The sequence below is a fragment of the Saccopteryx bilineata genome, chromosome 3 (assembly GCF_036850765.1).
Source record: "Saccopteryx bilineata isolate mSacBil1 chromosome 3, mSacBil1_pri_phased_curated, whole genome shotgun sequence".
Classification (NCBI taxonomy): domain Eukaryota; kingdom Metazoa; phylum Chordata; class Mammalia; order Chiroptera; family Emballonuridae; genus Saccopteryx; species Saccopteryx bilineata.
In genome coordinates this window covers 64,620,319-64,648,177 of record NC_089492.1, presented here as the reverse complement: position 1 = coordinate 64,648,177, position 27,859 = coordinate 64,620,319, and the positions used below count along the sequence as shown (strand labels likewise).

Below are 27,859 nucleotides of genomic sequence, written 5' to 3'. Positions count from 1 at the left end.
TCACCTTTTCTTTAACAAGTATTCTCTTCACCTGTGGCTTGGTATGTTTAGTTAATAACTGACAAATATAGTCATAGCATAAAGTAAAAATACCAGAAACAGATTTTATCGACCTACTAAATACTTTCATTTAGTCCAGGGGTCTCAAACTCGCGGCCCGCGGGCTGCATGCAGCCCGCCGAACAATTTTGTGCGGCCCGCAGACTAAACCACGAAGTTCAAAATATTTTGGATAAAATTAAGTAAACCCGTGGATTAGTCTGTGGGCCGCACAAAATTGTTCGGCGGGCCGCAAGTTTGAGACCCCTGATTTAGTCAAATTAGGATGTACCTTGTCAACATTTAGAAAGGCTTAATCTGACAACACTATTGATTTCTTTTGCCACAGCTATTCTATTTAGAAGCCTGTTAGGTATAAATATTATAATAGTTTTGGGTTCTCCCATGATAAAGAATAAAAGGCTTGATTCTGAGAATGATTAGATTTCTTGAAATTATTTTAAAGCTGCTGAAATTTGGTTGGGGTAATTTATGGTTATTGAGAAGTGGGCTAGGTATCATCTTTACAAAGAAATTTTAGAACAGAATTTAAGTTCTTAAATGTCATTGTCCTTCCATGTGGTTATAGTCAAATGCAGGACTAAAGAATGATTATTTTTTAGAACTACTATTTGTGATCATCTCAACTTTGAGTCCAAGTTAGAGATCATAAATCAGTTAAAATATTTTTGAGCCTTAGATGTAACATTATACATTATAATTCAATCCTGTAAGTTGTTTGCATGTTCCACTGAAAGTCGTAGTAAAATTGTAAATTATTTCCTTCAGTAATCTATTTTATAATCATACCAAGTTTGAATTGATGACCCAAAGTCCAGGTGGAATTGAAGATAGTGTATGTCTAGAATACTGGCAATGAGAAACTGGTTGAAACTGAAGAAAAACAAGACAACTGCCCCATATAAACTAGGATATAATGAACTCCAAGGGAATGGTTACTTAGGAAATAGAGGGCACGCATAGGGTCAATTTCACCTTCTTTCACTGTGTTTCAGATATTTTATTGGAAAATGTTATAATAATGACCTGAGAAATTTAGCAAATTTGCTATATAATTTCTGAAAATGTTTAGTTTGGTTTTTCAATCAAGCCTACTGGGAATCTGAAGTACATCTATGATTCCCAGCCACAGGTCCTTATTGCCATTATCTTTGAGTATTAACTTAATTGGAAGTGAGCAGACTTTTGCATATGGTCTCTTACCTCAGGGAAGATCACTTGCTAGAAATTCATATACTACTAATGACAGGTTTTTGAGAATTGTACCGATACCATGTTAGCCACCAAATGCAAAGTTTATAAAAGTAGTTTTACGTAGTTAGTTACCTAGTAATACTGGTGGCTAGTGTACATTTCTCAAAAAATTTAGACCTCACTAATAACTAATATTTAGATGTGAAATAAATTTGGAACTTCTGTCTTTAATTATGATTTGGTCAAAATAATGACAATATCATAAAATGTGTATTTCAGAATATCAGCATACTTCTGTATTTGTCAACAGGAATTTTAATTGGCCCATACTTTAAATATGGCAGAGCAGATTTTAAGTTTCATCGTTCTCAAAACAAGGATTCCATATTAAGATTTCATAAAAGACTGCAAAATCAGGTTAAACTCTACTCATCCTAATAGAAATTTAAAATGACCTTTTATAATAGTAAGTAGTGAGGTACATGCTCTAAGTAAGTTGGGTAGACATATCCTATATTTCATGGTTTTTATATAATTTAACAAAATTGTACAACCTCAAAGCTCTTCATAATTAGTATAAAAAGTTAAATTTTCAAACCAGAACTATTCACTTGAAAACATACCATAGTAGAATGTTTACTTAAGAAATTAAATAACAGCCTGACCTGTGGTGGTGCAGTGTATGGACCTGGAATGCTGAGGTTGCCAGTTTGGGGCCCCTGGCTTGTCTGGTCAAGGCACATACCGTATCAGTTGATGCTTCCCACTCTTCCCCTCCACCTTTCTCTCTCAAAAATCAATAAATAAAACAAAAAAACAAACAAAGGGGAGCTATATGACTAATGTAAGATTTATAGTTCATTGTAAGTTCTGTCATTCTCAAATAATTCTTTGAGATGCTAAGTGTTTCAATTCATATTTAATAATACTTAAATCGTGGGAATTTTAACGTTTGTTCCAAACTAGAAATTGTAAAAATTGTGAATTATTGGAGAAAATGCCATTACTTGTATATCTGACATTTAATTTTTTAAATTATGGAGTCTACATGCTTTTGTAGTATAATATTAATACAATGATTATTCTCTTGTAAAAGAAAGGAAAACTAGTAAAAAAAAGTTCTAGTTGATGTTATCTGCTTGTGAGTATCAATTACTTAGTATTTAAAATTTTAAGGTATTGCAAACATTTCTTTAGAATGCACAAGTCCCTTCCTGAGCCTTTATGCCTGTGGTGGAGCAATAAAAGACTGAAAAGGTTATCAGTATTTTCAGGTTTATTTGCCTTTAAGAATTAGTGCCAAGAGCTGGAGAGTCTACTTTTTGGAGGGAAATGCTATTTAGAATATGTTAAAATAAGTAGTAATAGTGTAAATATTTGGGAAAAATAACAAGTGCTTTAGCTGCTCAATAACATAGTATAGATGTTACATCATCCCTAAGGCACTGGCTGTTACCCATTATTTTCTGATTTTGTGATTGTATATATTAAATTTGACAAATAATTGGTAATAGTTTATATAACTATAGTGTTGTACAGCACACCTCACTGTACAGTATTTGTAGTTTTCTTTCATATCAATAATAAAATAAAATACATACTGATTTCCCCCTCAACTTTTCCACATTAGCTTTTTAAAATAATATTTTAGTTTCCTGGTATTACACTTCAGTATTATTATGCATGAAAATATAATTTATAAAGGAATTCTTAGTGTAATAAGTTTTTTTAATGCTTCCTTAAATGGGTTATCCTATAGGGACAGTAATTTCTCCTCTTAAGGCATATTTCAATGCAAATGAAACACCCAGTTAGAAAAAGAGTAGTAAAATTTCTTAAGACATATTACATAATTGGGTCATGTAATGCTTACTGAGTAAAGACAAAGATGTTCTAATAAAAAGGTTTTGTGCTGGTTTTTAAAAATCATTGGTTAGAGATAATGAAATGAAGGGAAGTACAGAAAATATAACTAAATTACATTTGTATTGTTTAGCAATCAACATGTCATTTAAATTTTAGTATATATGCTTACTATCCATTTTGTTGGAGCAGACTGTTGAATTTAGTAGTTAGAGCACACCAGACTTACTAGATCTGAGTCCTGGCATTCCACTTACTGTGTGACCTCTGTACTTCAGTTTCCTTTCTGGGATCATGGTAATGACATCTACTAAGGTGGTTATGAAGGATTAAATGAGTTAATACAGATGATTAGAACAGTGCCTGACATACAGTATACATTTAAGTGTTTGATATTGATATATATCAAAATAATTCCATAGTTACCATTTAAGTGAAATTAGAGCATATTATTTAATTTTTTTTTTTTTTTTTTTTTTTGCCCTGGCCAGTTGGCTCGGTGGTAGAGCGTCGGCCTGGCGTGCAAAAGTCCCGGGTTCGATTCCCGGCCAGGGCACACAGGAGAAGCGCCCATCTGCTTCTCCCCCCCCCTCACCCCCTCCTTCCTCTCTATCTCTCTCATCCCCTCCCGCAGCGAGGCTCCATTGGAGCAAAGATGGCCTGGGCGCTGGGGATGGTTCCTTGGCCTCTGCCCCAGGCGCTGGAGTGGCTCTGGTCGCAACAGAGCGACGCCCTGGAGGGGCAGAGCATCGCCCCCTGGTGGGCAGAGCGTCGCCCCCTGGTGGGCGTGCCGGGTGGATCCCAGTCGGGCGCATGCGGGAGTCTATCTGACTGTCTCTCCCCGTTTCCAGCTTCAGAAAAATACAAATAATATATATATATATTATTTAAATTTTTATTACATTAAAATTTGTGGTATACAGTTAATGAACTAAAAACTATATGTTCAACTATTTACCCAAGAGCTTTATGACCACATGCAACACTGAAAATCTGGGGAACTGACAGCCTGTACTCTTAACTTGTTCTGAGACCTCAGGCAAGTAAGTCATGGAAACTTACAAGAGTTTTTACCCTCTTATTCTGCTTGATCATGTCATGGTGGTCTCAGTTGCTGACAGAATAGTACTGATTAGACAAATGACATGGCTGTGAACCCCAAGTAAACTAAACATAAGTAGCTTTGCTTTATGCTTTAGTTACACTTGTTCCAAACTTGGACTTGAGGTCTTGTACATGCATGCCACTGGTTACATACCATATAATTTAGAGCTTTCAAAAATTCCAGTGAATAAGATAAACATCCTATTTACGACAGTTCAGTTTGGATTTTATTTTAATTGATTGGCTTTTTCAGACTACAGTAACTGCCATTCTGACTGTATAGTTGTTTCTAATCATTAAACATGTATATGGAAAATTGAAGTAGGTCTTTAGTTGATTTTTTAAATTATATGTGGTATACTGAGATGAAAACTTTGGGGCTTTTCAAACTTGTAATCTTTCCTGGTTGGAATTAAACCTATGCTTGGTCCATTTATCACACTACTTAGTTCTTTATCTAAAAACATATTGTATGAGAACCTGTTTGTCAATTCTTTGACAGAAACATGAATACTAAAAGGTCTACCTGTAAAAGACTTCTATTTGATTTATGGAATCAACGTTTAAAACTATTAAGCACTTATCAAATGCCAGGTTTCTGTTCTAGAAACTACAGAAGCACAGTTCTAAGTGATACAAATTCCATGTGGCTCTTAGAGCTTATATTCCACTGATAGAGAAGCAATAAACACATTCATAATAACTATCATTTAGTGCCCCTTTTCCCTCTATCCTAGCAATAGGTAAAATGACATGCAGTTATTAGTTTAACTCTCAAAACAGCTAAAGATTTGGTACTGTCATTGCAATCTTTCAGGAAACAGGCTCACCTAGGTTAGGTTGTTTACCCAAGGTCCTGGAGTTAATGGGTAGCAGAACTGGTGTTTAAACCTAAACAAGTTTATGACTCCATAGCCTGTGGTCTTAACCTCAGAGCTACATTTGTAATTTAGCAAAGGAGTATAATTTGGTGATCACATAAATCTTTACAAAACATCTATTGTTAAATATTATCTTGTTTGGCCCTGGCTGGTTGGCTCAGTGGTAGAGCGTCGGCCTGGCGTGCAGGAGTCCCGGGTTCGAATCCCGGTGAGGGCACACAGGAGAAGCGCCCATCTGCTTCTCCACCCCTCCCCCTCTTCTTCCTCTCCGTCTCTCTCTTCCCCTCCCACAGCCAGGGCTCCATTGGAGCAAAAAGTTGGCGAGGGCGCTGAGGATGGCTCCATGGCCTCTGCCTCAGGCGCTGGAGTGGCTCTGGTTGCAGCAGAGCAACGCCCCAGATGGGCAGAGCATCGCCCCCTGGTGGGCATGCCGGGTGGATCCCTGTCAGGCGCATGCGGGAGTCTGTCTGACTGCCACCCTGTTTCCAGTTTTGGAGGAATACGGAAAAAGAAAAAAAAATTATCTTGTTTACCGGTATACCAACCTGGTTTGAACTGACTTTGATGTGTGTACTTATCTTTAATTTCACTCCCTACAAGTTCCCTTCCTGAACCTCAATCCTCTGCCCCAAGTTCTTCCCTCTGTAGATTTATTTCCTTCCACCATATTTAGAGGTGCTTTAAGGAAGGTTTCAGAATTTCTTAGATGATTAAACTGCTTAAATCTGAGAATCAGTTTGTTTACCTGTTGGTCTCTACCTCTAGACTGAACTCCTTGAAGACTCTGCCTGACACAGTGTCAGGGCTCAGAGAATGCTCATCTGAATGTAGGGATCCTGGATGTGTCCCTGTATTTTGGGACTCCCAGTTGGCTGGGTAGACAGAATGAGCAAACATAAAACATGACCAGAAGGTTCATAGCCCTGTATGTCTCAGACTGAGGCTTTTCTAGGACTGACAAACAGTAAGGGAGGATGCGGTAGTCAGAGTAAGGGACTGGAGCGGAGATATAAAGAATGAGTTTGCAGCCTGACCAGGCAGTGGGGCAGTGGATAGAGCATCGGACTGGGATGCAGAGGACCCAGGTTCGAGACCTTGAGGTCGCCAGCTTGAGTGCAGGCTCATCTGGTTTGAGCAAAAGCTCACCAGCTTCAACCCAAGGTCGCCAGCTTGAACAAGGGGTTACTCAGTCTGCTGAAGACCCGCAGTCAAGGCACATATGAGAAAGCAATCAATGAACAACTAAGGTGTCGCAATGCACAACGAAAAACTAATGATGGATGCTTCTCATCTCTCTGTTCCTGTCTGTCTGTCCCTATCCCTCTCTCTGACTCTCTCTGTCTCTGTAAAAAAGAAAAGAAAAAAGAAAAAAAGAAGAATGAGTTTGCAGAGGGGGATGCATTCGGGGGGACACTAGAATCTATGTAAACACAATAAATTAAAATCAATTAAAAAAAAAAGAATGAGTTTGCACTTGGAAAACCTGATGCTCTACACTTTGGATCGCTCTACTCAGGAGTGGGAAGAATTCTAGCCTTCCCCCATGATTTTCATCTGGGCCAAAGTGAAGGAGGTAATCTTTTCAAAGCCCTTACAAGGACATATTTATATATTCAAGAGGGATCATCATAGAGTGATGCTCTTTGCCAAGCCCATTTTTTTAATGCATGATAGACTGGGCATAACCTGAAGCAAGAGGATGTGCCCAGAGCAGCTAACAATGCTCTGAAAAGATAATTTGAGTTGTTCCCATTCTGAGCCGAGATCAAATTATGGGGCTCTTAGGAAAGTGTTTTCCTTTCTCAATATGGATTTAGACAATAGTCTTCCTGAAAATAAACACCTGTCTTTTGTAAAACAAAACAAAAAAAAATTGAGAATCATTGGTTATATAAATGTCCTACCATCTCATTTCAAAAACCTAGAATAATTATTGTCATTTACAAGGCAGGTCTGTTGCTTTGGTGGGAAGGTTCTCCACTGATAGTTCATAGGCTATGTGCAGATCACCTAGAAAAGTTTCTGTGGCATTTATAATGTGTTGGGTACTTTGCTAAGACTGAAAAATAGGATATTTAAAAATCAAATTGGCAAGATTTAGCACCTCCAAAAATATTTTATTTACTAGGCCAGTCCATCAAGCAAAACTAAGTGGGATGCTTATAGGCCCTGAATCCTTCCTGTAAAAGGGTGGTGATCCATTTGAATGGGTAAGGATGAAGTCTGAGAAAGCTTGTGCAGATAGGATTGGTAAAGAAAGAAACCAATTATAACAGAATGAAATGCTAAATTCAGTGTATAAAACCAACTAAAGAAACATGAGCTTATCTTTTGAAACTAAAAGATAATCTCTGCTACTGAAAATGGCCAGTGTAAATTAGGTGCATCGATATATAACAAAAATGTAAGCAAAATAGTAAAGCAAAAACCAAATTAGGAGCTAGAATCTCTCAATTATTCTGATTTCTTTCACCATTACCAGGGTTATAGAAAGATTACATTTCTTCTAGCTTCTCATAGCCCTGTCCCAGGATCTGTCATCACCTCTGTTTCCATTAAACAGTAGTACTGCCTCAGTGGCTAGTAGCCAATGTATACCTTAAATTGTGCTTACAATATTGCTTTTAAAGTTAAGATTATCATTTAGTAGTCTTTCTTATGGTAAATTATTTGCCTTTTAGTATAGTAAACTATACAATGCTATTAAATTTATTAGTGGCACAGTGTAGTGATTGGAAAGAGCAATATCTGAAAACTAATCTGTAAAAGTTTTCATTACTTGTTTTCTTTTTAAAAGGTTATTCTCAAAGCAATGCATATACATGGTTTAAAAAGTCATCTAGAAAGACAACCAGCTCCCCATCTCAATTGCCAAATCAACCATTTCTCTTTTAGCAGTTACCTCCATAATTTAAATGATTTGCTTATGCCTTTTTTTTTAAGTGAGAAGTGAGAGAGACTCCCACATGTGCTCTGACTAGGATTCCCCCGGCAAGCTCCCTACAGAGCGATGCCCATCTGGGGCCGTTACTCAGTTGCTTGTCAACCAAGCTATTTTAGCATCTGAGGCAAAGCCCTGGAGCCATCCTCAGTGCCCAGGGCCAACTTGCTCCAACCAAGCCATGGCTGTTGGAGAGGAAGAGAGAGTTAGATAAAGAGAAAGGAGAGGGGGAGGGGTGGAGAAGCAAATGGTTGCTTCTCCTGTGTGCCTTGACCAGGAATCGAACCCGGGACATCCACAGGCTGGACCAATGCTCTATTACTGAGCCAACTGGCCAGGGCAAGATGCTTATGTCTTAAAAATCTTGATTTATTAACTTAGTATTTGACTAACCTATAATGAAATATGGGTTCCCTTGCCCTTTTTAGATTATCTTAAGTATCTTATGTACTTAAGTCTCTGTTTATTGAGTCATCAGTTTTACACATTGTATCTTAACTCTCCAGTGTGTAAAATTAGCATTTCTACACTTTCTAATAGCTTTTATCTTCCCATTTTACTTCCTTTTTGTGTGTATAAGAGAGAGCTGGGGGACAGACAGACAGGAAGGGAGAGAAATGAGAAGTATCAACTCATAGTTGCAGCACCTTAGTTGTTCATTGATTGCTTTCTCATATGTGCCTTGACTGGAGGCTGCAGTAGAGCGACTGACCCCTTGCTCAAGCCAGTGATCTCGGGCTCAAGCTGGTGACCTCTGGAATTTGAACCAGGTCCTCAGCATTCCAGGCCAACATTCTGTTCATTGTGCCAGTGCCTGATCAGGCTTACTTCCTAACTTTTATTAGCTCTACTATTACTTTTACATCATCAAGTTCATGTTATTCAAAATATGTTCTGTAGCTGTTACTACTTTGAAAGTAATCTATAGTTTGCCTAAATTGATAAACAGCTGAGGTGACCCCCAAATGTCAAATGAGGGCTTTTTTTTTTCTGAGACAACAACGAGAAGTTGTAGCTATCCCAAGGAAGATATTGTAATTTAAATAGATTTATGTTTTAAAGATTCCCTCAGGTGGCCAACTGGAGGACATAGTAGATTGGACAAGAGTAGAGGATAATAGACTTGCTGGATGAGAGATAGGAGCCTGAACTGACCCACTGGCAGTGGGGATGGAGAGGAGAGGATAATAGAGTAAAAAGGTCAACCTAGACTCTCAGCTGTTGACTTGAGAGGCTGGATGGTGTTGCTACTAATTTTGGATAGGTTCCAAGAGAAATTACAGATTGGTGAGTAGGAAGTGAGTTTGATTTTTGGGACCTGTTGAATTTGGGGTATTTAGTGCTTCCAGATGGAGAGAGATGAAGTTCAGGAAAGGGGTTAGGATTGGAGGTAAAGATTTGTGACTTATAGGATATGACTTAAATCATAGGAGTGGATGAGATTGCCTAGGAAGAGTATAGAATGAGAAAAGAGCTAAAAATGCAGTTTCAGGGAATGCCAACATTCAAGAAGCAGGTTTGCAAAGGAGTTTGAAGGATGGAAATCTTGGAGGCTGATGTCACAGAAAACAAAGGATGAAAGTTTTAAATAAAAGGGAATAATGAAGTCAAATGCTGTAGAAATTTTAGGTAAAATGAGAATTGATTTCTTTCTTTGGTGCCATTTGGATTTAATAGGGTTTGGTGACTTTTGCAGCCATCATTTCAAAGGCATGGTGATAGTAAGGGTTAGGCTGTGAAAAGACTGAAGACTCATTGGGTAGTAAAGTCAAGAGAGTTTTGATGCTCTAGCTGGGTAGCTCAGTTGGTTAGAGCATCAGTCTGATACTGATTGTTGGTTAGATCCCTGGTCTGGGCACATACAAGAAACAACCAATGAATGTATAAATAAGTGGAATAGCAGATAGATGTTTTTCTCAAAAGCCAATCAATAAAATGTTTTTAAAAAGACAGCTTTGAAGAAAGTTGACTGAAAGGGAAGAGGAAAGATATAGGGTTATGGGAGGGATGGATGGATGAATATATTTAGACCAGTATTTTCAACCCTACTCGAGCCAACATCCCTTTTCTATAATAATATATTCTATGCCCTATACCTATTAACATGAAATTTATGGATAACTTAAACACAATTTAAAATAATATAATACTCTACCTATACTGTGGAGAAGAAACATAAGAGATTTATAGTAAAACCACTCTCAGGTACAAGTAATCCAGCTGACATGTATGTAGAATCACTATGGATTCCATACCTATGAATAGACAGAGATTGGCGGGCTGTTTTGGTGTCTTAAAACCTTGAGCTTATTTTCTAAAATAAGGAAATACTCACTCTTAAGTGTGAACAAAATAAAATACAGTCTTCTGGTTAACATAGTAGTTGCATGTTTGGAAATAGTGCATTTTAAAACTAAAAAAAACCCCAACATTTGTGTACTTGTGATTATATGTAAAAGGGAAATGGTTTTAGGTTTAAATACTATATGTAGTCAGGTTTTCCATTTACATTACTGTCTGGTTGAATATTGAATGGAACTCAGGAGAATTCTGCCTTGGGCAAGACTGTCTCAAAAACTGCCAGAACCTTGTGTTCCTAGAACTGGTGCAGTGAATGCCAGGACATGACCTTTAATTACCACAAACTCCCCTAAAATTTCCCAAATTCACTGTGCTCTTTGGGAATGCCTGGGCATGCTAGGCTAAAAGAGAAGGAGAGGCTGAAAAAAAGGCAAGCTAGATTATTGTCCCCGATAAAATGGGAGGTGATAAAATTGAGAGTAGAGGTAGGAAGCTTAGAATGTAAGAGAAGCAGCACACACATTTACAGCTTGGTGAATGTCACATTTCCCACAAATCAATGATAATATTGCTTTAAAGATTTTGTGATAGGCTGGTAAATTTTTTCTCTATTCTAACACAATTTAAAAAATTTAAAAATCTACCTGTATTGTGGAGGAGAAACAGAAGAAATTTATAATAAAATCACTCTCAGGTACAAGTAATTCAATTGACATGGCATTCCTTACTTGCAGTTCCTATCTTTCTTTTTTTCTTTTCTTTTCTTTTTTTTGACAGAGACAGAGTCAGAGAGGGAGACAGATAGGGACAGACAGACAGGAAGGGAGAGAGATGAGAAACATCAATTCTTCGTGTGGCACCTTAGTTATTCATTGATTGCTTTCTCATATGTGCCTTGATGAGGGGGGCTTCAGCAGAGTGAGTGACCCCTTGCTCAAGCCAGTGACCTTGGGCTCAAGCCAGCAACCTTGGGCTCAAGCCAGCAACCTTTGGGCTCAAGCCAGCAACCATGGGGTCATGTCTATGATCCCACACTCAAGCCAGCAACCCTGCGCTCAAGCTGGTGAGCCCGTGCTCAAGCTGGCAACCTTGGGGTTTCGAATCTGGGTCCTCCATGTCCCAGTCTGACGCTTTATCCACTGCACCACTGCTTGGTCAGGCAGAGTTCCTATCTTTCATTTTGAACCCTCAGTAGGCTCATTTGCTGTTAAAAAAAAGGGGGGGGAGGGGATAAATTTTAAACTCTATGAAAGATCAGTTTTTGAAGAGAAAACACTACTTTTATTATTATAGGCCAAAATATTGAACATTTCAGAGCTGTATTAGTTTCCTACTGCTGCTGTAACAAATTACCACAAATTTAGTGACTAAAACAATACAAACTTATCTTAAGCTTCCAGAGGTCACACATGCAAAAGGATTTCCTTGGGCTAAAATATTTTAGAACGGAAGGTGTCAGCAGAGCTGTGTTCCTTTCTGGAGGCTCTAAAGGAGAATCTGTTTCCTTGACTTAACTAGCTCCTAGAGGCTGCCTACATTCCTTGGCTCATGACCCCTTTCCTCCATTTTCAAAGCTAACAGCATAATATCCTCAAATCTCAGACTATCCTACTTCTCTCTTCTATGCTTAAGTAACCCTGTGATTACACTGGGTCTACATGGATAATCCAAGCTAGATCCTTAATCCAAGTCAAAATCCCTAATTTAATCACAACTCTGAAATCTCACTTTGTCATTGAGGTAATATATTCACAGGTTATGGGAATAAGGATGTGGTCACCTTTGAGGGCCATTATTTTATCTACCATAAAAGGGTATAGAGCAAGGAGTATTTGGTTGATATAGGAACACTTAGAAACATTTTTTTTCCTCTTACAGTTTTTTTCGAGCAGTTCAACAACTCTTAAAAGCACCTTTAAAAGCCAAACAGAGGGCCTGACGTGTGGTGGTGCAGTGTGTAAAGTGTCAACCTGGGGATGCTGAGGTCTCTGGTTCAAAACCCTGGGCTTTCCTGGTCAAGGCACATATGGGAATTGATGCTTCCTGCCCCTCCCTCCCTTCTCCCTCTCTCCTTTCTTTAAAAATAAATAAAATATATATTTAAAAAAAGCCAAACTGGGAGTTCTACAATTGTTTATTTTAGTATGATTCCAATTTATATAATTTTCATCAATTTAAAATAACATCCAAAGGTAGAGATTAGCAAAATATATCGGTGGTGGGAAAGAGGTTACAACAGATATTTATCTATCCAAGATATACCATATTCCCCCATGTATAAGACGTTTCCATGTATAAGGCACACCTTAATTTGGGGGTTCAAAATTTGAAAAAAAATGTATTACATAAAGTTATTGAACTCAAGTTTTATTCATTTACAACAATAAGCACATAAACAAGCCCAAAAAAGCGAGAGATGCAAGTAAAAAAAACAAAACTACAACCATTATATAAGATGTACCCAGTTTTTAGACCCCAAATTTTTCCAAAAAGGTGCGTCTTATACATGGGGAAATACAATAATTCTAAACCTGATTTTTGTTTTCAGATTGAATGCATAATACATGATGTCATAATTTCTGCCAAAGGATTATTTAGCATTACTATGTTAGGTAAATTTTATATATCATATTATGCTATTTACTTCTAGGATTTTCAGCAATTTTTGAAGTTTAGTATCAACTCATTATTTAAATTAAAAAATAAAATAAACATGAATTTGTTTTTATAAAAAGTCAAATATAACAAAAGTACAAAGGGTAAAAAGTTAGACTGCCTTGCTCCCATCTCATGCTTTCCATAATTATAAAAGTTGTGAATATTACTTATGATGAATGCATGCGAAGCACCTATAAGAGCATAGCAGTATAACAGCCATTTGATGATGGCACTGCCTTAATATTATACTGTTTTTATTATCTGCATAACTGTTCTTTACTGCTGATGTATCATTTAAACCAGTGGTAGTCAACCTGGTCCCTACGGCCCACTAGTGGGCGTTCCAGCTTTCATGGTGGGCGGCAGTGGAGCAACCAAAGTATAAATAAAAAGATTTAACTATAGTAAGTTTTATAAAGATTTATTCTGCCAAACTTAGCGAAAATCTGACATAAAGTACTTGGTAAGTAATTATTATTATATGCTTTAACTTGCTGTAACTCTGCTTTATAAATTTTATAAAGTAAAGTTACTTCCCTACTTTATAAATCACCATTACTATGGAACCAGTGGGCGGTTAGAAAATTTTACTAACAGAGATACAAAAGTGGGCAGTAGGTATAAAAAGGTTGACTACCCCTGATTTAAACTATTCTCAGCCCTGGCCGGTTGGCTCAGCGGTAGAGCGTCGGCCTAGCGTGCGGAGGACCCGGGTTCGATTCCCGGCCAGGGCACATAGGAGAAGCGCCCATTTGCTTCTCCACCCCTCCGCCGCGCTTTCCTCTCTGTCTCTCTCTTCCCCTCCCGCAGCCGAGGCTCCTTTGGAGCAAAGATGGCCCGGGCGCTGGGGATGGCTCTGTGGCCTCTGCCTCAGGCGCTAGAGTGGCTCTGGTCACAATATGGCGACGCCCAGGATGGGCAGAGCATCCCCCCCCTGGGGGGAAGAGCACCGCCCCTGGTGAGCGTGCCGGGTGGATCCCGGTGGGGCGCATGTGGGAGTCTGTCTGACTGTCTCTCCCTGTTTCCAGCTTCAGAAAAATGAAAAAAAAAAAAAAAGAAAAAAAGAAAAAAAAAAAAAAACTATTCTCAAAATGTGAATGCTTCCAAATTGGGGTCCTAATGAAATATACTACTATAAGCATTCAAGCACTGTCTTTTGCTTGTATGTATTGAATGACATTTTTAAGATAAAATCTAAAATCTGTCAAAGTTTATGCCCATATTAATGGCTTTTGCTCAGTATTGCTTTCCAAAAGGATTATACTAGTTTCAATACTATTATTATTCAAACCTTGTTGGCAGGATTCAGAAAACGTTTTCTACCTTAGTATTCATAAAATGGCAGTCAAATCCATTTTAACTTGTACTTTTTGCATCCTGGTGAGCACAAATATTTATGTACTTGTTTATTATTTGCCTTTTTTCATTCATTCTACATTTATTGTATTTATCAAGCACCTGTGTCACTATTCTAGGGCCTGGGGTCTAGCAATTAATAGAAGGGACAAGAATCTACTTATGGGAATGGTTAATATTGTTCCATTAAAAGGATGGTCCCTTAGGTACCATATAAACTAGGTACCATTTCAAACTAACAGAAGCAAAACCTAGGAGTATTTGGCCTTTGCAGAAAGATAAGAAGTAGGTGTAGCTAAGTGAAGGATGAGCAAGGTGTGCCTTCCTGCTCATTTATTTACTAATAATGAAGCAATTTATTTAAGGAGCTGGAGGAAAAAGGTAAATTGGCACATGATTTTAAAATCAGTTTTATAATTAAAAACACGAATGTATTTGTCATGGAGCAGGAAAAAAAGGTTCCATGAGTTAAAAAAAAAAAAGTTCTTAATGAAATTCCCACCACTTATCTCCAACCCCTGGGTATTCAGCCCCCAATACTTCACTGGAAAACTTGAGAAGCATTAATAGATATTCAAAACAACTCTTTGGGGGTGTCCCTTTAAGTGTTTTCAGTTTTTGGTGATTACAAATAAAGCCATTATAAACATTTGCATTGTATGAAAGTTGTATTTGCTTAGCACCTTCATCATCAACACTTGTATAGTCAGTGTTTTTTTTCTTTACTATTCTAAGAGCTATGTAATAGTATCTCATTGTGGTTTTTATTTGCATTTCTCTAATGACTAATGATGTGGAACACTTTTCATGTGGTTTATTTGCCACATATATCTTTTTTAGTGAAGTGTCTGTTCTAATCTTTTCTTCCTTTTTATTTTTTTTCTCATTAGTGAATCTAGAGTTCTTTATATACTCTGAATAAAGCTTCTTTATTAAATGTTTTGCCAAAACAAAACAAAACAAAACAAAAAACAACCCCCAGGTTTGTATCTGAGTATGTGTTTTCAAACAACTGTGAGCCATTTTAACTCCACACTGTTTTTTTATAACTGATTTACATGAATTCGCAATCTTTCTGAGGAATTACATTTTTTCCTACCTCTAAAATGAGAGGTATTTAGTTTACTGTCAAAATCTAAAACGCCTGCCTTCAAGCTCTAGATTCCTGTTACATTAAATAAGCGGAGTAACGTATCACACAGGAGTAAATAAGAAAACACTGCTTCAAATGACATTACTTTCTAAATTAGGTTAAACAAAAAGTGAACCAACAGCACAGTAAGTAATGATTTAAAAGCTGTCTACCTTCCTTCCCAGAAGCTGAACCTTGAGAAAAAGGAACTATAAAAAGGCAGATGTTTTAAAATTTGAAAGTAGTGCATGCAAGGTCCTTTTAATTCACACTTGCACCTGCATCTCTGATTTGCAAAAAGTGAGGGGTAAAATTTCAAAATAGCAAAATATTTGTCTGTCACAACATTAACGTGTGGTTTAGTACTCTATGCAATAGAGATCTTGCAAATATGGATCCCTTACCATTTCTTTTTTATTTTTATTTTATTTATTCATTTTTATTAGAGAGAGGGGGGAGAGAGAGAGAGAGAGAGAGAACAGGGGGAGGAGCAGGACGCATCAACTCCCATCTGTGCCTTGACCAGGTAAACCCAGAGTTTTGAACCGGCGACCTCAGCATTCCAGGTTGGATCCCTTACCATTTCTAATGGTTACTGTAGTTACTCCACTTTAATGCTACTTGTATTGAGCAGTTCGTAGTTACTATGTAGATTTGAAACCTCTAAAGTAGGTGCAACTGCTAAACGCTCCTCTGGTGCCGTTCCCTCTCCTCCCGTCTCTACCGCGAGGGAAGGTCAGTTCCTCCGACCACGTACTCTTTCGTCTGGGCGAAATTCCCAGCCAGCTCGACTTCCTGCACAGTTCTCCTGGATCAGGGCTCCTTCCCTGCGCACATCGGTTATTTCTCGCACTTCGAAGACCTGCCGCAGATCTGGATTATTCCCCTTTTCCGTTCCACGCACGTCTCCAGCTAAACACTTTTTAAAAATTCTGTCACACTACTATTCATTATTGCCATTCAGTTTTCTGCCACAGAGTGTTCGCTTCTCCAGCAGTTCTGACGTCTGGGCAAAAATAGCTCACATTTTTGCTTAAACAGTAACGGCCGTACCCCCCCCCCCCGCCCCAATTTGATGGTTAGATTTGTCTGCTGTCCAAAGACCGCGTCTCCTAACTAGTGAGGCGGGATACATCCGAGGAGTGAGGACCTGTGGCCAAGAGAAGGCTGCAGAGACATGCCTGGGCAAGCCCGTCCCATTCCCGGGGCACATCCGCGCACCCCGGGAAGTTTGGGCTCGGGCCGCCACTCCCAGCCCCGTCTCCCGACCAGCGATGGAACGCCTATCCCCAGGAGGCCCCGCGCGGCCCTCCGCGCCCTCCTGCTTGCGCCCGGCGCGCCCCGGGGCCTGTCACAGCTGGGCCGCGAGCCCCGCCCGCGGCCCCACCCCTCGGCTCCCAGCGCCGTTCTGACTCCCGCGAGTTCCAGTCTTGGCTTCCCGGGTCCCAGCCCCGCCCCCAGTCGCGCGCGCTCTTCCCGCCCCGCCCCCTCGCGTGCAGCAGCCACAACCAATGAAGTTTGGGGCCGCGTGCGCAGATTCAAACGGCGGCTCCCGAGGAAGGCTAGGCGCGAGATTCAGCGGTGGGGACAAAACCCTGCAGGAGGCTGGGAGCCCTTCAGAGCTGCCGGCTGCGGGGAGAGGGCGGGGGTCGGCGCCCGCAGCGAGGAGACTGAGAGGCGGCGGGAGGGGCCGGCGGAGGGCGGGAGCGCACCTACTGACATGTCGGGGGCATCCCTGACCGGGTCGGGTCGGGGCTAGGAGCTGCGCTGCGGCGCGGGGGCGGGTCTCGGTCCGCCTCTCCATCCCTTCTTCCTGCCTCGCCGGGGACGTGCGTTCCGCACTCGGTGACTTCGAAGAGCGAGCGAGGGAATCGGCGGGAGGGTCGGGGAAACGGAGCATTCGCCTGAGGCTGGAGGAGGCTGAACTGCGTCCCCGCCCAGCCCGCGCCTATGCGGTACTTGAAGGATGGCGAAGAGGTCGCGCAGGTGGGTGACATCCCTCTCACCCAGGCCTGTCTGCACAGTCTCGGCCCAGATTCTCTTTCCTTTCCCGCCGCTTCCCCCCCCCAGGCCCTCCCCGGCCGGGCAGGGGTTCCCTTCCCGCTGCTCCACAGCCACCTTGGCCCGGCTGGCCCGCAGCGCAGCCGTGATGTGTGCCGAGTTGGGGACCAGTGTGTTTTAGACGCAGAAAGTGATTAACAGATGCCCAGGTGGTGCCTTCCAGTTGATTCTCCTCATAATCTCTCACAGCCACTTCTTGGTGGGGAGTTTCTTGCCAGGTAAGTTTCTGCGCTTTGAGGAATACAGTACGCAGAGAAAAGTGATAATGCCCTGCCTGGATGACTTGGAAATGGTGTTCAGAGGGACTCTTTTTTTCCCTGAATCACTACCAGTTAAAATAGGAACCCTGTAGTAAATCTGGGTGGGTATTCCTCTGCCGTCCGTGCTACCTGAAAGGTTTAAAAAATCTGAGGAATAGTTGAGAGGACCTTTATGATGTCTTCTGTAATTACGATACTTATATTCTCAGCTTTATGTGTATATACTTAAAATCTTTTGGGAAGATGTACCACCACCAGTAGCTTGATCTTATAATAAAACAATGTGTTTGATTCACTTACTATTGTGAGTGTCCATGTTTGGCTCTGACGGTACCTAAGATTGCACGAGGGTAAGGCACATTTTTGTTTGAAAACTTGCTAGGATGAATTTATGCATCTGACTTTTATATATATGTTAACTATAGTAGCTACTCCTAAATTGTGTGTAGTAATTACTGAAGACAAAAAACTAAGTTGTTTTTTAATTGTGTTAATAAACCTGAAAAGATTTTTGGCACAATTTCTGAATGGTTTTATTTCTAGATCCACTACCTCAAAGCCTTAACTAGACTTGTATTTATTAAGTTGAAATTTAGTATCAGGATTCATTCATTGGGCATTTCTGTTAAAAATTGGTAATAATACGCATAATATTCGTTGCTTTATCCATTTATTAAGTATCTGCTGTATGTAGGATGTATTTGCAGAAAGTAGCATAAAATATAATTAAGTCCTTGTTAGTTTATTAGTTTGTAGCAACTCCAGTATAGGTCAAAGTCTTGAGGTGGAACAGATGTACTCACACACACATATATAGAAACCCACATTTCTAGAACAGGGTTTTCAACCCTGCACTGTTGATATTTTGGATCAGATCATTCTTTGCGGAGAAGGGCTCACCTGTGATTTGTAAGATGTTCATCAACATCCCTGGCCTAAAAACAGTAGATGCCAGTAACACCCCACTATCCCCAGTCCTGAAAAATCAATGATCTCCAGATATTTCCAAATGTCTGTTGGGGGCAAAAATCACCCTGGTGAGAATCACTGATCTAGAATAGCCAGGACCTAATTAATGTCTTCAATTTCAGAAAAGATAGATCTTAAAATATCCTGTAATTATTATTATTGAGGTACTGGTTTAGGTGTTTTCTTTTGAATACACAAAAAAAATTAAAATACAGCAGCTTCTTTAAGCAAAGTGACAAATGACTATAACATGGCATTATATATTTATCAGTACTGGTGTTAACCTTACTCAAAATAGTTTCTTGGCTAATGCTCTCATCTGCATTTAGTTATGGTTAGACAGGGATGCTTGGATATCAGAACCTTGCCTTCTCCAGTTCGTTTTCTGTTTGCTTCATAATTTGGGTATGCTTCATAATAATGGACTAAGAAAATAAATTATTAATTTTCTGTATTAGTTTTCTAGTACTGTGAACTTTGAGATCTAATTATTAATTGTACTGTTTACTTTTATTCCTTGTTTGCTGTATAAATTAATTGAAATATATATTATAGAATGACTTAAAGAGTCATAAATCTGGAGTAATTAAACATAGTGAAGTTAAACTCCCTAGGGGAGATTCAGGTAGAGGATGTGGTGAGAAATTACCATCTTTGAATGGGTTCTCATACTTGAATATTTCATGTTCTAAATTATATTTCTTCTATATAGAAATATGACTTAATTATCTTAAAAGATAATTGAATGAAATGTTTTGAAGGGGAAATATTTTAATCACTGAGCAAAGTCTAGTTTCAAGTCTTTTTGCTAAATAGCTTACTATTAAATATGAACCTTATTCAGAATTGAAACAGAAAGGAAATCTGTCACTTAAAGATTTCCACTAGACAACCATTTAAGTATTTTAGTGAAAATTATACTTTGCTGTATAAAAGTTTTGCATAAGACTATAGGCATAAATCCTGTAATATACTTTTTCTGTACGACCTGAAAAAATAGCAAAACATTGTTACCTCAAGTGTGAAAACAACTGAAGGATGTTGGCTTTTATAATCTTTAAGATAGCTATATCTATATATACATAAAGGAAAAGGCTCACTTAATTTTGTGGCTTTAAATAGTTACAGATCCCACTGGGGGTTTTAAGGACATAATTTGCAGACTACACTAAAATGGGCGTATCTATTATGAACATGTATTTGATTTTTAAACATATTTATGTACTAATTTTAATTGTTTTTAAAGTCAGTTCTACCCTTAAAAATAAACTTTAAAAAATGTCATTTAGAAGCCAAAGGCCTATTTATGTAGTAACAGATTCAGGTGTGTATTTACACTTGAGATGACGTGTGACTACACTAAACTAAAAAGCTAAAAGCTGGTTCTTGAATTAGAAGATGTTTTTCAGTGGAGTACATTGTATGTAGGAAGCAATTTTATTATGTTGTCTCCAGCAAAATGAGTGTTATGGGTGAAAGAATATTGAAATATGAGAACTGATTTTTTAAAAATTAGCTTTGTTATTAACTGGCAACATTGTTTTGGGAAAGCAAGTAACTGTGTATCCCAGTTTTTTTTTTTTTTAATCTGTTGTGAGGGGTTTAAATTTTATGGTCTGTAAGGTAACTTCTATTATACGTTCATATAGATACCATTTTGAAACCTTTTGTAATAATCATACCTCATTTAAAATATATACAATAATGGAATAAAATAGAAATGTTCTCATATTGCTTTTGTTTATGGATAGCTATGTAGAACTCTTCATTATTTACTTCAGTATTGCTATTAATAATGGTCAAATAAAGTGAAATTTGTCTCACTAAAATGCTAGTTTTCAGTCAAGATTTGGGGAAAAATATTCTTGTATGCAATACATCATATATGCCACTGGGTGGCCTGATTTCACTGTATTAAATTAACCTGGTAAATTTTCATACCTTGGATTCAATTGGACTTTAAAAAGTGCACTTTCTGTCAAGACAGTATAATAAAAATGTATTTTTTTTAAAAAATATATTTTTTGATTATGATAAATATTTCTTTTGATACAGTTTGTGATTTAAAATATGATCAAATTGAAGTGTTGTTTTTTTTTTTTTTTAATTTTTCCTAAATTAGAAGCAGGAAGGCAGTCAGACTCCCGCATGTGCCAGACCAGGATCCACCTGGTAGGCCCACCAAGGGGGGGCGATGCTCTGCCCATCTGGGGCGTTGCTCCGTTGTGGCAGGAACCATTCTAGTGCCTGAGGTGGAAGCCAGGGAGCCATCCTCAGTGCCTGGGCCACCTTTGTTCCAATGGAGCCTTGGCTGCAGGAGGGGAAGAGAGAGGTAGAGAGGAAGGAGAGGGGGAGGGGTGGAGAAGCAGATAGGCGCTTCTCCTGTGTGCCCTGGCTGGGAATTGAAACTGGGACTTCCACATGCCAGGCGATGCTCTTCCGCTGAGCCAACTGGCCAGAGCCAAATTGAAGTGATTTTTATCAACAAATTTTATAAAACTACTGATGCTTCTCCAATTTCAACCAGTAGTTTGTTTTCAATAAAAATAATTTTAAAACATTCTCAAATTCTTTCTTTGGCTGCCTCATTTTACTCTTTTTAGGTGTAATTGGTGGCATATAAAATCGAATTTCTCTCAAATATTTTATCTTAATATTAATAAGTGTGAATAGTTGTGTATTATTTCACAAATGACTGTCATATCCTATTAGCTTACACCCCAGTGTGAAGTTACTCTTAACCATCTAACTTGTATAATGAGTCATAGTAATTTTTTTTGTATGTGTATGCTTCATTTTGCTGTATCATAATCACCCTGATCACTTTTTTCATTCATAATTAACAAAACCCTTTCCATTTGACTATAGTACTTAGGTTATATATTAACAGTTATAGCATAAATATAATATGCTCAACTCAAAAAAATAAAACTGACAGAATAATTTTGTAAACCAAGACCTGGATAAGATTCTGAGACCAAATTTCTCTTCTATTTCTGCTTGTGACTGCAGAAATTATTTCACCTCCCTAGGCAAGGAGTGGTTTATTTACAGAGTAGGAAGATTTTATTTATAGCATCTTATCAGCATTGATTGTTACGATATAGAAATGCTAAAAGATGATGGGGAATCAGAAAAATAGCGATTATTAAGCAATAGAACTTGTGCGTTGTTAAATGGTGAAATTGGAATATTGGTGAGGTTTCTTTATTTTCTTGACAAACTTTTGGTATTCTCAGCCATCTTTCTGTTGTGATGTTGATAAGTTTCTATCTTTTTCTGTCATATTATGTGATTGAAAAGTTATGCCATCTTTTCAACAATCAAATAATATAGAAATAATGCTAAAACTAAGAAGTAGCTAGGTAGATAGACTCTAGGAAAGTCCCAGTGGTAGAGAGATGATTCTAAGAATTCTACTTTAATCCTCCCTCACACTCACCCACTCAAACACCCAGCTTTCTGAACTCTGACTGAGCTCTCTAACTCTGCCTGAAATTAATGATCATGCTAAATGCAAAACAGAATGAAACCTCATGTAGAAATACAAATTTCTTACGGACCAAGAATGTGGTTAAAAAAACAAGGGAGAATTTTAAAATTACAATAAAATGAAAAAGTTTTCAGGAAAATTACTTTTATGACCCAAGTTATATTTTTGGACTCATATCCTTAACTTAAAATATTTTTATAAGAACCTTAAGGTGAATTTCATACAGACTAAATATGATGTAGATATTTTTGGGAATACTCAAGATTTATTTGGGCAAATCCCCAAATTGAAAATTGTTTTGATTTATAAACCTAATTTTTAAAGCAGTCTTAAAATGCTGCTGTGGAAGCTGTTGGGATCTGAGGGAAGGGAAGAAGAGAGAAACCTGTGAAAAGCACAGCTGAGGGCTGTTTGGGATGGCAGGAAGTGGTAATGTTGGGGACAGTTCTAGGAAAGGTTTGGCAACATTAGTAGACACCCCAAAGAAACCCTCTGTACTGAATATTTTTTTCATGTTTGTTTCAGCAGGTTTTGCTTTTTATATTCTACCACTTGGAGGTGCATTTGGATTTTGAAAGTCATTTTTAACAAATGGGAATGCCTTTCACTTCCTCTTAGAGGTATTTTCGTTTGTTAAAAAACATTTTCTTCCTCAAATCCACTTGTAATTTTGGAATCCAGAGCACTTGGAAGGGTGAAAGAGTAAGGAAGATCATTAATTTTACACATACATAATGAATGGTGGGCACTGTGCTTGGTGTAGAGAGGTGAATATATTAGATAGACATGGTCTGCACACTGATCTTACTATTTGGTTGGGAAGGTTGGCAAGTGTAATGGGCATTAAGAAGGAAGGATAGATGCCATGAGTACATACAAATTGGACAGAAGGCTTTGGTATGGTGTTTTATCTGATTTAGTAGCTGCCTTAGAAATTTATGAAGTCATTGGATATTGAGATATCTCCAGTTTAATAATTTGTAATCTTGGCTAATCAGGTGATATTTCTGATAGCTGAAGATGGCTGCATGTAGCAGATATTTTCTTGTGTTTTTATTTTCAGCATAGTTTAACAAAACAAACATGGAAGTAGGACTGGCAGATTATTGTTACAAATAGACATTGGCTTTAGAGAGAGCATTGGAATATTGAACTGCGTTAATTAAGTAAGCAGATAGCAGATAAATATTATAGGTAGGGAATGGGATCTTAGTGTCTTCCTTGGTCAGATATGAAGAATTTTGGTCCTATGGAATTGACAAATCAAGGAAAATGAGAAGTTTCTACAAAGGATTTGTAGATAGTACATATTAAATCTAGGCCTTTGTTTTTCAGTTTTGTAAGATTGAAATTGCATCTAGTATTAGGAACTACCTATATGTTCTTAAATATACATATTATAATAAAGTTAAAAAAATCAAGCTTTTGCTATTTGAAATCAGAATGAATTTTTGGAAAGTTGAATCTATTGAAACAAAATAATTTTGAATATTGTTAGGCAATCGGCCTATGCACATAATAATACCGAGCCACCTCTCTGTGCCGCATGCTATATAAGGTGTTTATATGTTTTTTCATTTACATTTTAAAGCAGCACTTTAAGGTAGGTGGTATTATCTTAATTTTACAAGTAGGTAAACTAAAGCCGTGAGAGACTAATATGTTCATGGAAAGAAAATGAGTAATTGAATTAGAACTAGAACCTTGCTCTGATATCAGAATGTGCTTGAAGTTTGTCTTTGGGATGTTCCAGCTTTTTGGTATCCTCTTACCTATTTTTCTATATAGTATGGTATATAAAGTGGTTAAGTAGTGAGTTTTGGAGTTAAGCCATGCTGTATTTTGTGTAAATGTCGGCAAGAAGTTACTTTTGTAAGTTTCCTATTCTGTAAAATGGAAATAATAATAATAATCCCCTCCTGGAGTTATTGTGGGTTTTTAGGAGAGAAATTTTATAGACTACCACATCTGGTACTTTAGAAGTTTAAATGTTAGCTTATGTTATTTTCAGATCCTGATGACTTGAGTCCCGTGGCTACTCAAAATTGTTTAGTTCAGTTTATCATAAAGGCCTACCTTCTTTTCTGGGGCTTCTTGCTCTCATGGCTTTAATTGTTCTCTGTATGCTAGTGATTGTCAAAACTGTATGTCTGCTCTAGACTTCTTACCTGAGCAGAAGGTCCATGTGCCCAGTTGCTTTCTAGATCCTCTCTCCACAATAGGAGAGTTCCTAGCCACATGTGGCTGTTAAACTCTTTAAATGTGGCTAGTCTGAATCGTGATGCATGTAACTGTAACATACACACCAGATTTTGAAGACTTTAGTAAGAAAAAAAGGAATGTAAAATATTTCATGATTATGTTGATTACATGATGAAATGATAAATTTTTAAATTATTTGGGTTAAATAATATTGAAATTAATGTTACCTCTTTCAATTTTTTTTTAACGTGGCAATTAGGAATTACATATGTGGCTTGCATTACATTTCTTTGGACAGTTCTGTTCTATATAAATATATCCACTTGTATATTTCTCATATAGTTCTTTTTAAAATAAAAAAACTTGATTTTAGAGAGAGAAGGGAAGGGAAAGAGAAAAGCATCAATTTTTTGTTTCACTTAGTTGTGCACTCATTGGTTGCTTCTTGTATGTGCCTTGACCGAGGATCAAACCTACAACTTTGGCCTATCAAAACGACACTCTAACCAACTGAGCTACCCAAGCACAGCCTCTCATATATTTGGGGGGGGGGGTTGTAAAGATTTTATTTATTGATTTTACAGTGAGAGGAGGGGGTAGTGAGAAGTATCAACTCATAGTGGCTTCAATTTAGTTCATCGGTTGCTTGTAGTTCGTGCCTTGATCAGGCAGGCCCAGAGTGATCTATTCGTTGTGCCATCACAAGCCAGGCATGAAACACAAAATATTTACATTTCACTCCTTTAAATTTCTTTAACTCATAGGACAAAGTTTGAATAAAGAATAAAAGTCAAACTCCTTAGCATGACATAGAGGTTGCCACTTGGACTCTGGTGGCTTATCCACCCTCATCTCTGGTGTTAGTATGAACTATTGCTCCTCTCCAGTGTATGTCTCTTGAATATTTTTATACTTTGAACACTCTTCTTGAATATATGCCTTTTAGTCTGAGTGACTCCTTCAGTCTTACCTGTATAGGTTCAATGATTGAATTTATAAATTTAAATAAAATTCTTTATGTCACAATTGTGTTTTTTTAGTGAGGATGAGGATGATGACCTTCAGTATGCTGATCATGATTATGAAGTGCCACAACAAAAAGGATTGAAGAAACTCTGGAACAGAGTAAAATGGACAAGAGATGAGGTGATTATCTGATAAAGTTTACTAATACATACCTGTATTAATACTATTCTAGATAGGAAAAATATTTAAAAACAAAACAGGAGAAAAATTACCTATTAACTAATTTGTACATGATTTTTCTTCAGCCAGAGATGTGAATAGTAGATTGACGTTGAGATGGACAGAAACAGTATAATAAATGGGAGAACTTGTATTATAGTGGTTTTAGTCGTTCTAAAAATAGCCACCAGATATGACATTGGAGAATTATCTAAATTCAGGGATAGAGGAATTGGGTGGAGGAAAGCTTTCTAATACTTATACCTGTTTTAATAGGATGATAAGTTAAAGAAGTTAGTTGAACAACATGGAACTGATGATTGGACTCTAATTGCTAGTCATCTTCAGGTAAGCGAAACATTGTTTTTATATATAATGGATGATTTATATAATTGAGTTAAATTTGCTGTTTTAAAAAAATGTATTTATACTATTTTAGATTTAAGTTTTCTTCCAAAAACATCTCTTATTTTGGTTCTCCTATAGTTGCTAATGGCTTACAAAATCTGATTTTCTAGTCATTAGTTTATCCATGGGGCCTAAAAAGATTACTAATCCAAAACAAAAATGATACTATGTTTTGATAAGGCTTTTTAAGTATTTGCTGATAAATGGTCAAATGTTTTGAGATAAATATATTAAAATATTTGATAGCTAATTAATAAAATTAGAAAAGTGTTGAAAAGTTTGTCAGAAAATGCTTACATTTTAAAGTGTTAACTGATTTATACTAACTAGTAGTTCACCATACTGATATTTATATACTATTTATTTGCATGTAATATTACAATTTACAAAGTACTTTCACATATACTTTTACTTGTTCCTTACTACACTGTAGGAGTGAGGCAAAGATTTGTGTTTTAATTTCTGTATTGACTACTTTAGAGTTTCAGAAACCAAGTTACTTACGTTTACTTTTTTTTTTATTAATTTTTTTTTTTTACAGAGACAGAGAGTGAGTCAGAGAGAGGGATAGACAGGGACAGACAGACAGGAATGGAGAGAGATGAGAAGCATCAATCATTAGTTTTTCATTACGCGTTGCAACACCTTAGTTGTTCATTGATTGCTTTCTCATATGTGCCTTGACCGCAGGCCTTCAGCAGATGGATTAACCCCTTGCTGGAACCAGCAACCTTGGGTTCAAGCTAGTGGGTTTTTGCTCAAACCAGATGAGCCCGCGCTCAAGCTGGCAACCTCGGGGTCTCGAACCTGGGTTTTCAGTATCCCAGTTCGACGCTCTATCCACTGCGCCACTGCTGTTTACTTTTTTAATATTGTTATGATGCCTTTTTGTATAACCTGGAAATTGAGACCAAATAATGGAAAGAACATTAGTTTTGGAGTCAATCTGAACTGTTCAAATGTCAGTTCTTCTAGCTTAGAAAAACTTTAACCTCTTTGATCTTCATCTTTCTTATCTATAATGTGTAAATAATAATACCGGTTTTACAGTATTTTTGTGAGAATTAGAAATACCATAGGATGTTTGGCATAATTCCAGACATTTAGCACATGTTCAATAAATGCAAGCTAAATCAGAAAAGTTATTTACATTAGTTTTATTAGTTTCACTTCAGTGGTATAAGAGCAAATGAAGCAAACAGAAAAATGCTACAAGAATATACAGGAACAACCTAATTATTTTGAAGAAAGTGATAGCCTTAGAATGGATCAGTATTTATGTACAGAAGCCAAAAATGAAGCCCAATTTGAATAAAAATAATTTGAAATCCACTGGGTACAAAGGCAGAGCTATTGGTAAACAAAGTATTTGTATTATCCTTTTATATACTTGTAAATTATCTATAAATATGTGTATTAACTAATATCTTTGTAAACTGTGAATCACTAATGAAAAATTACTATTTTTTATACTTCTTAAATTATTTAATTTTTAATTACAATTAACATACAATATAAGTTTCAATATAAACCAGTGATTAGACATTATATAACTTACTAAGTGATCACCCTGATAAGTCTTGTACCCATCTGACACCATATGTAGTTATTAGAATATTACTATTTTCCCTATGCTGTACTTTATATCCATCCTCATGACTATTCTGTAACAACCAATTTGTGTTTTTTAATCCCTTCACCTTTTTAGCCATTCCCTCAAACCCCCTTCCATCTGGCAACTGTCACAGTGTTCTCTGTATCTATGAATTTGTTTTTGTTCTGCTTATTTGT

At 37.5% G+C, this 27,859-nt stretch overlaps 1 protein-coding gene across 2 annotated transcripts in view; it reads left to right on the top strand.

Annotated features, from left to right (window-relative positions):
- The first annotated feature begins 17,105 nt into the window (after positions 1-17,105).
- Positions 17,106-27,859, top strand: part of MYBL1 (MYB proto-oncogene like 1) — a 36,034-nt gene continuing 25,280 nt past the window's right edge. For both annotated transcript variants that reach the window (XM_066264677.1, XM_066264676.1), the window contains exons 1-3: positions 17,106-17,476; positions 25,516-25,621; positions 25,937-26,008. In XM_066264677.1, coding sequence (XP_066120774.1) covers positions 17,457-17,476; positions 25,516-25,621; positions 25,937-26,008 — 198 coding nt within the window. In that variant the 5' untranslated portion in view covers positions 17,106-17,456. The remainder of the gene's footprint in view (positions 17,477-25,515; positions 25,622-25,936; positions 26,009-27,859) is intronic.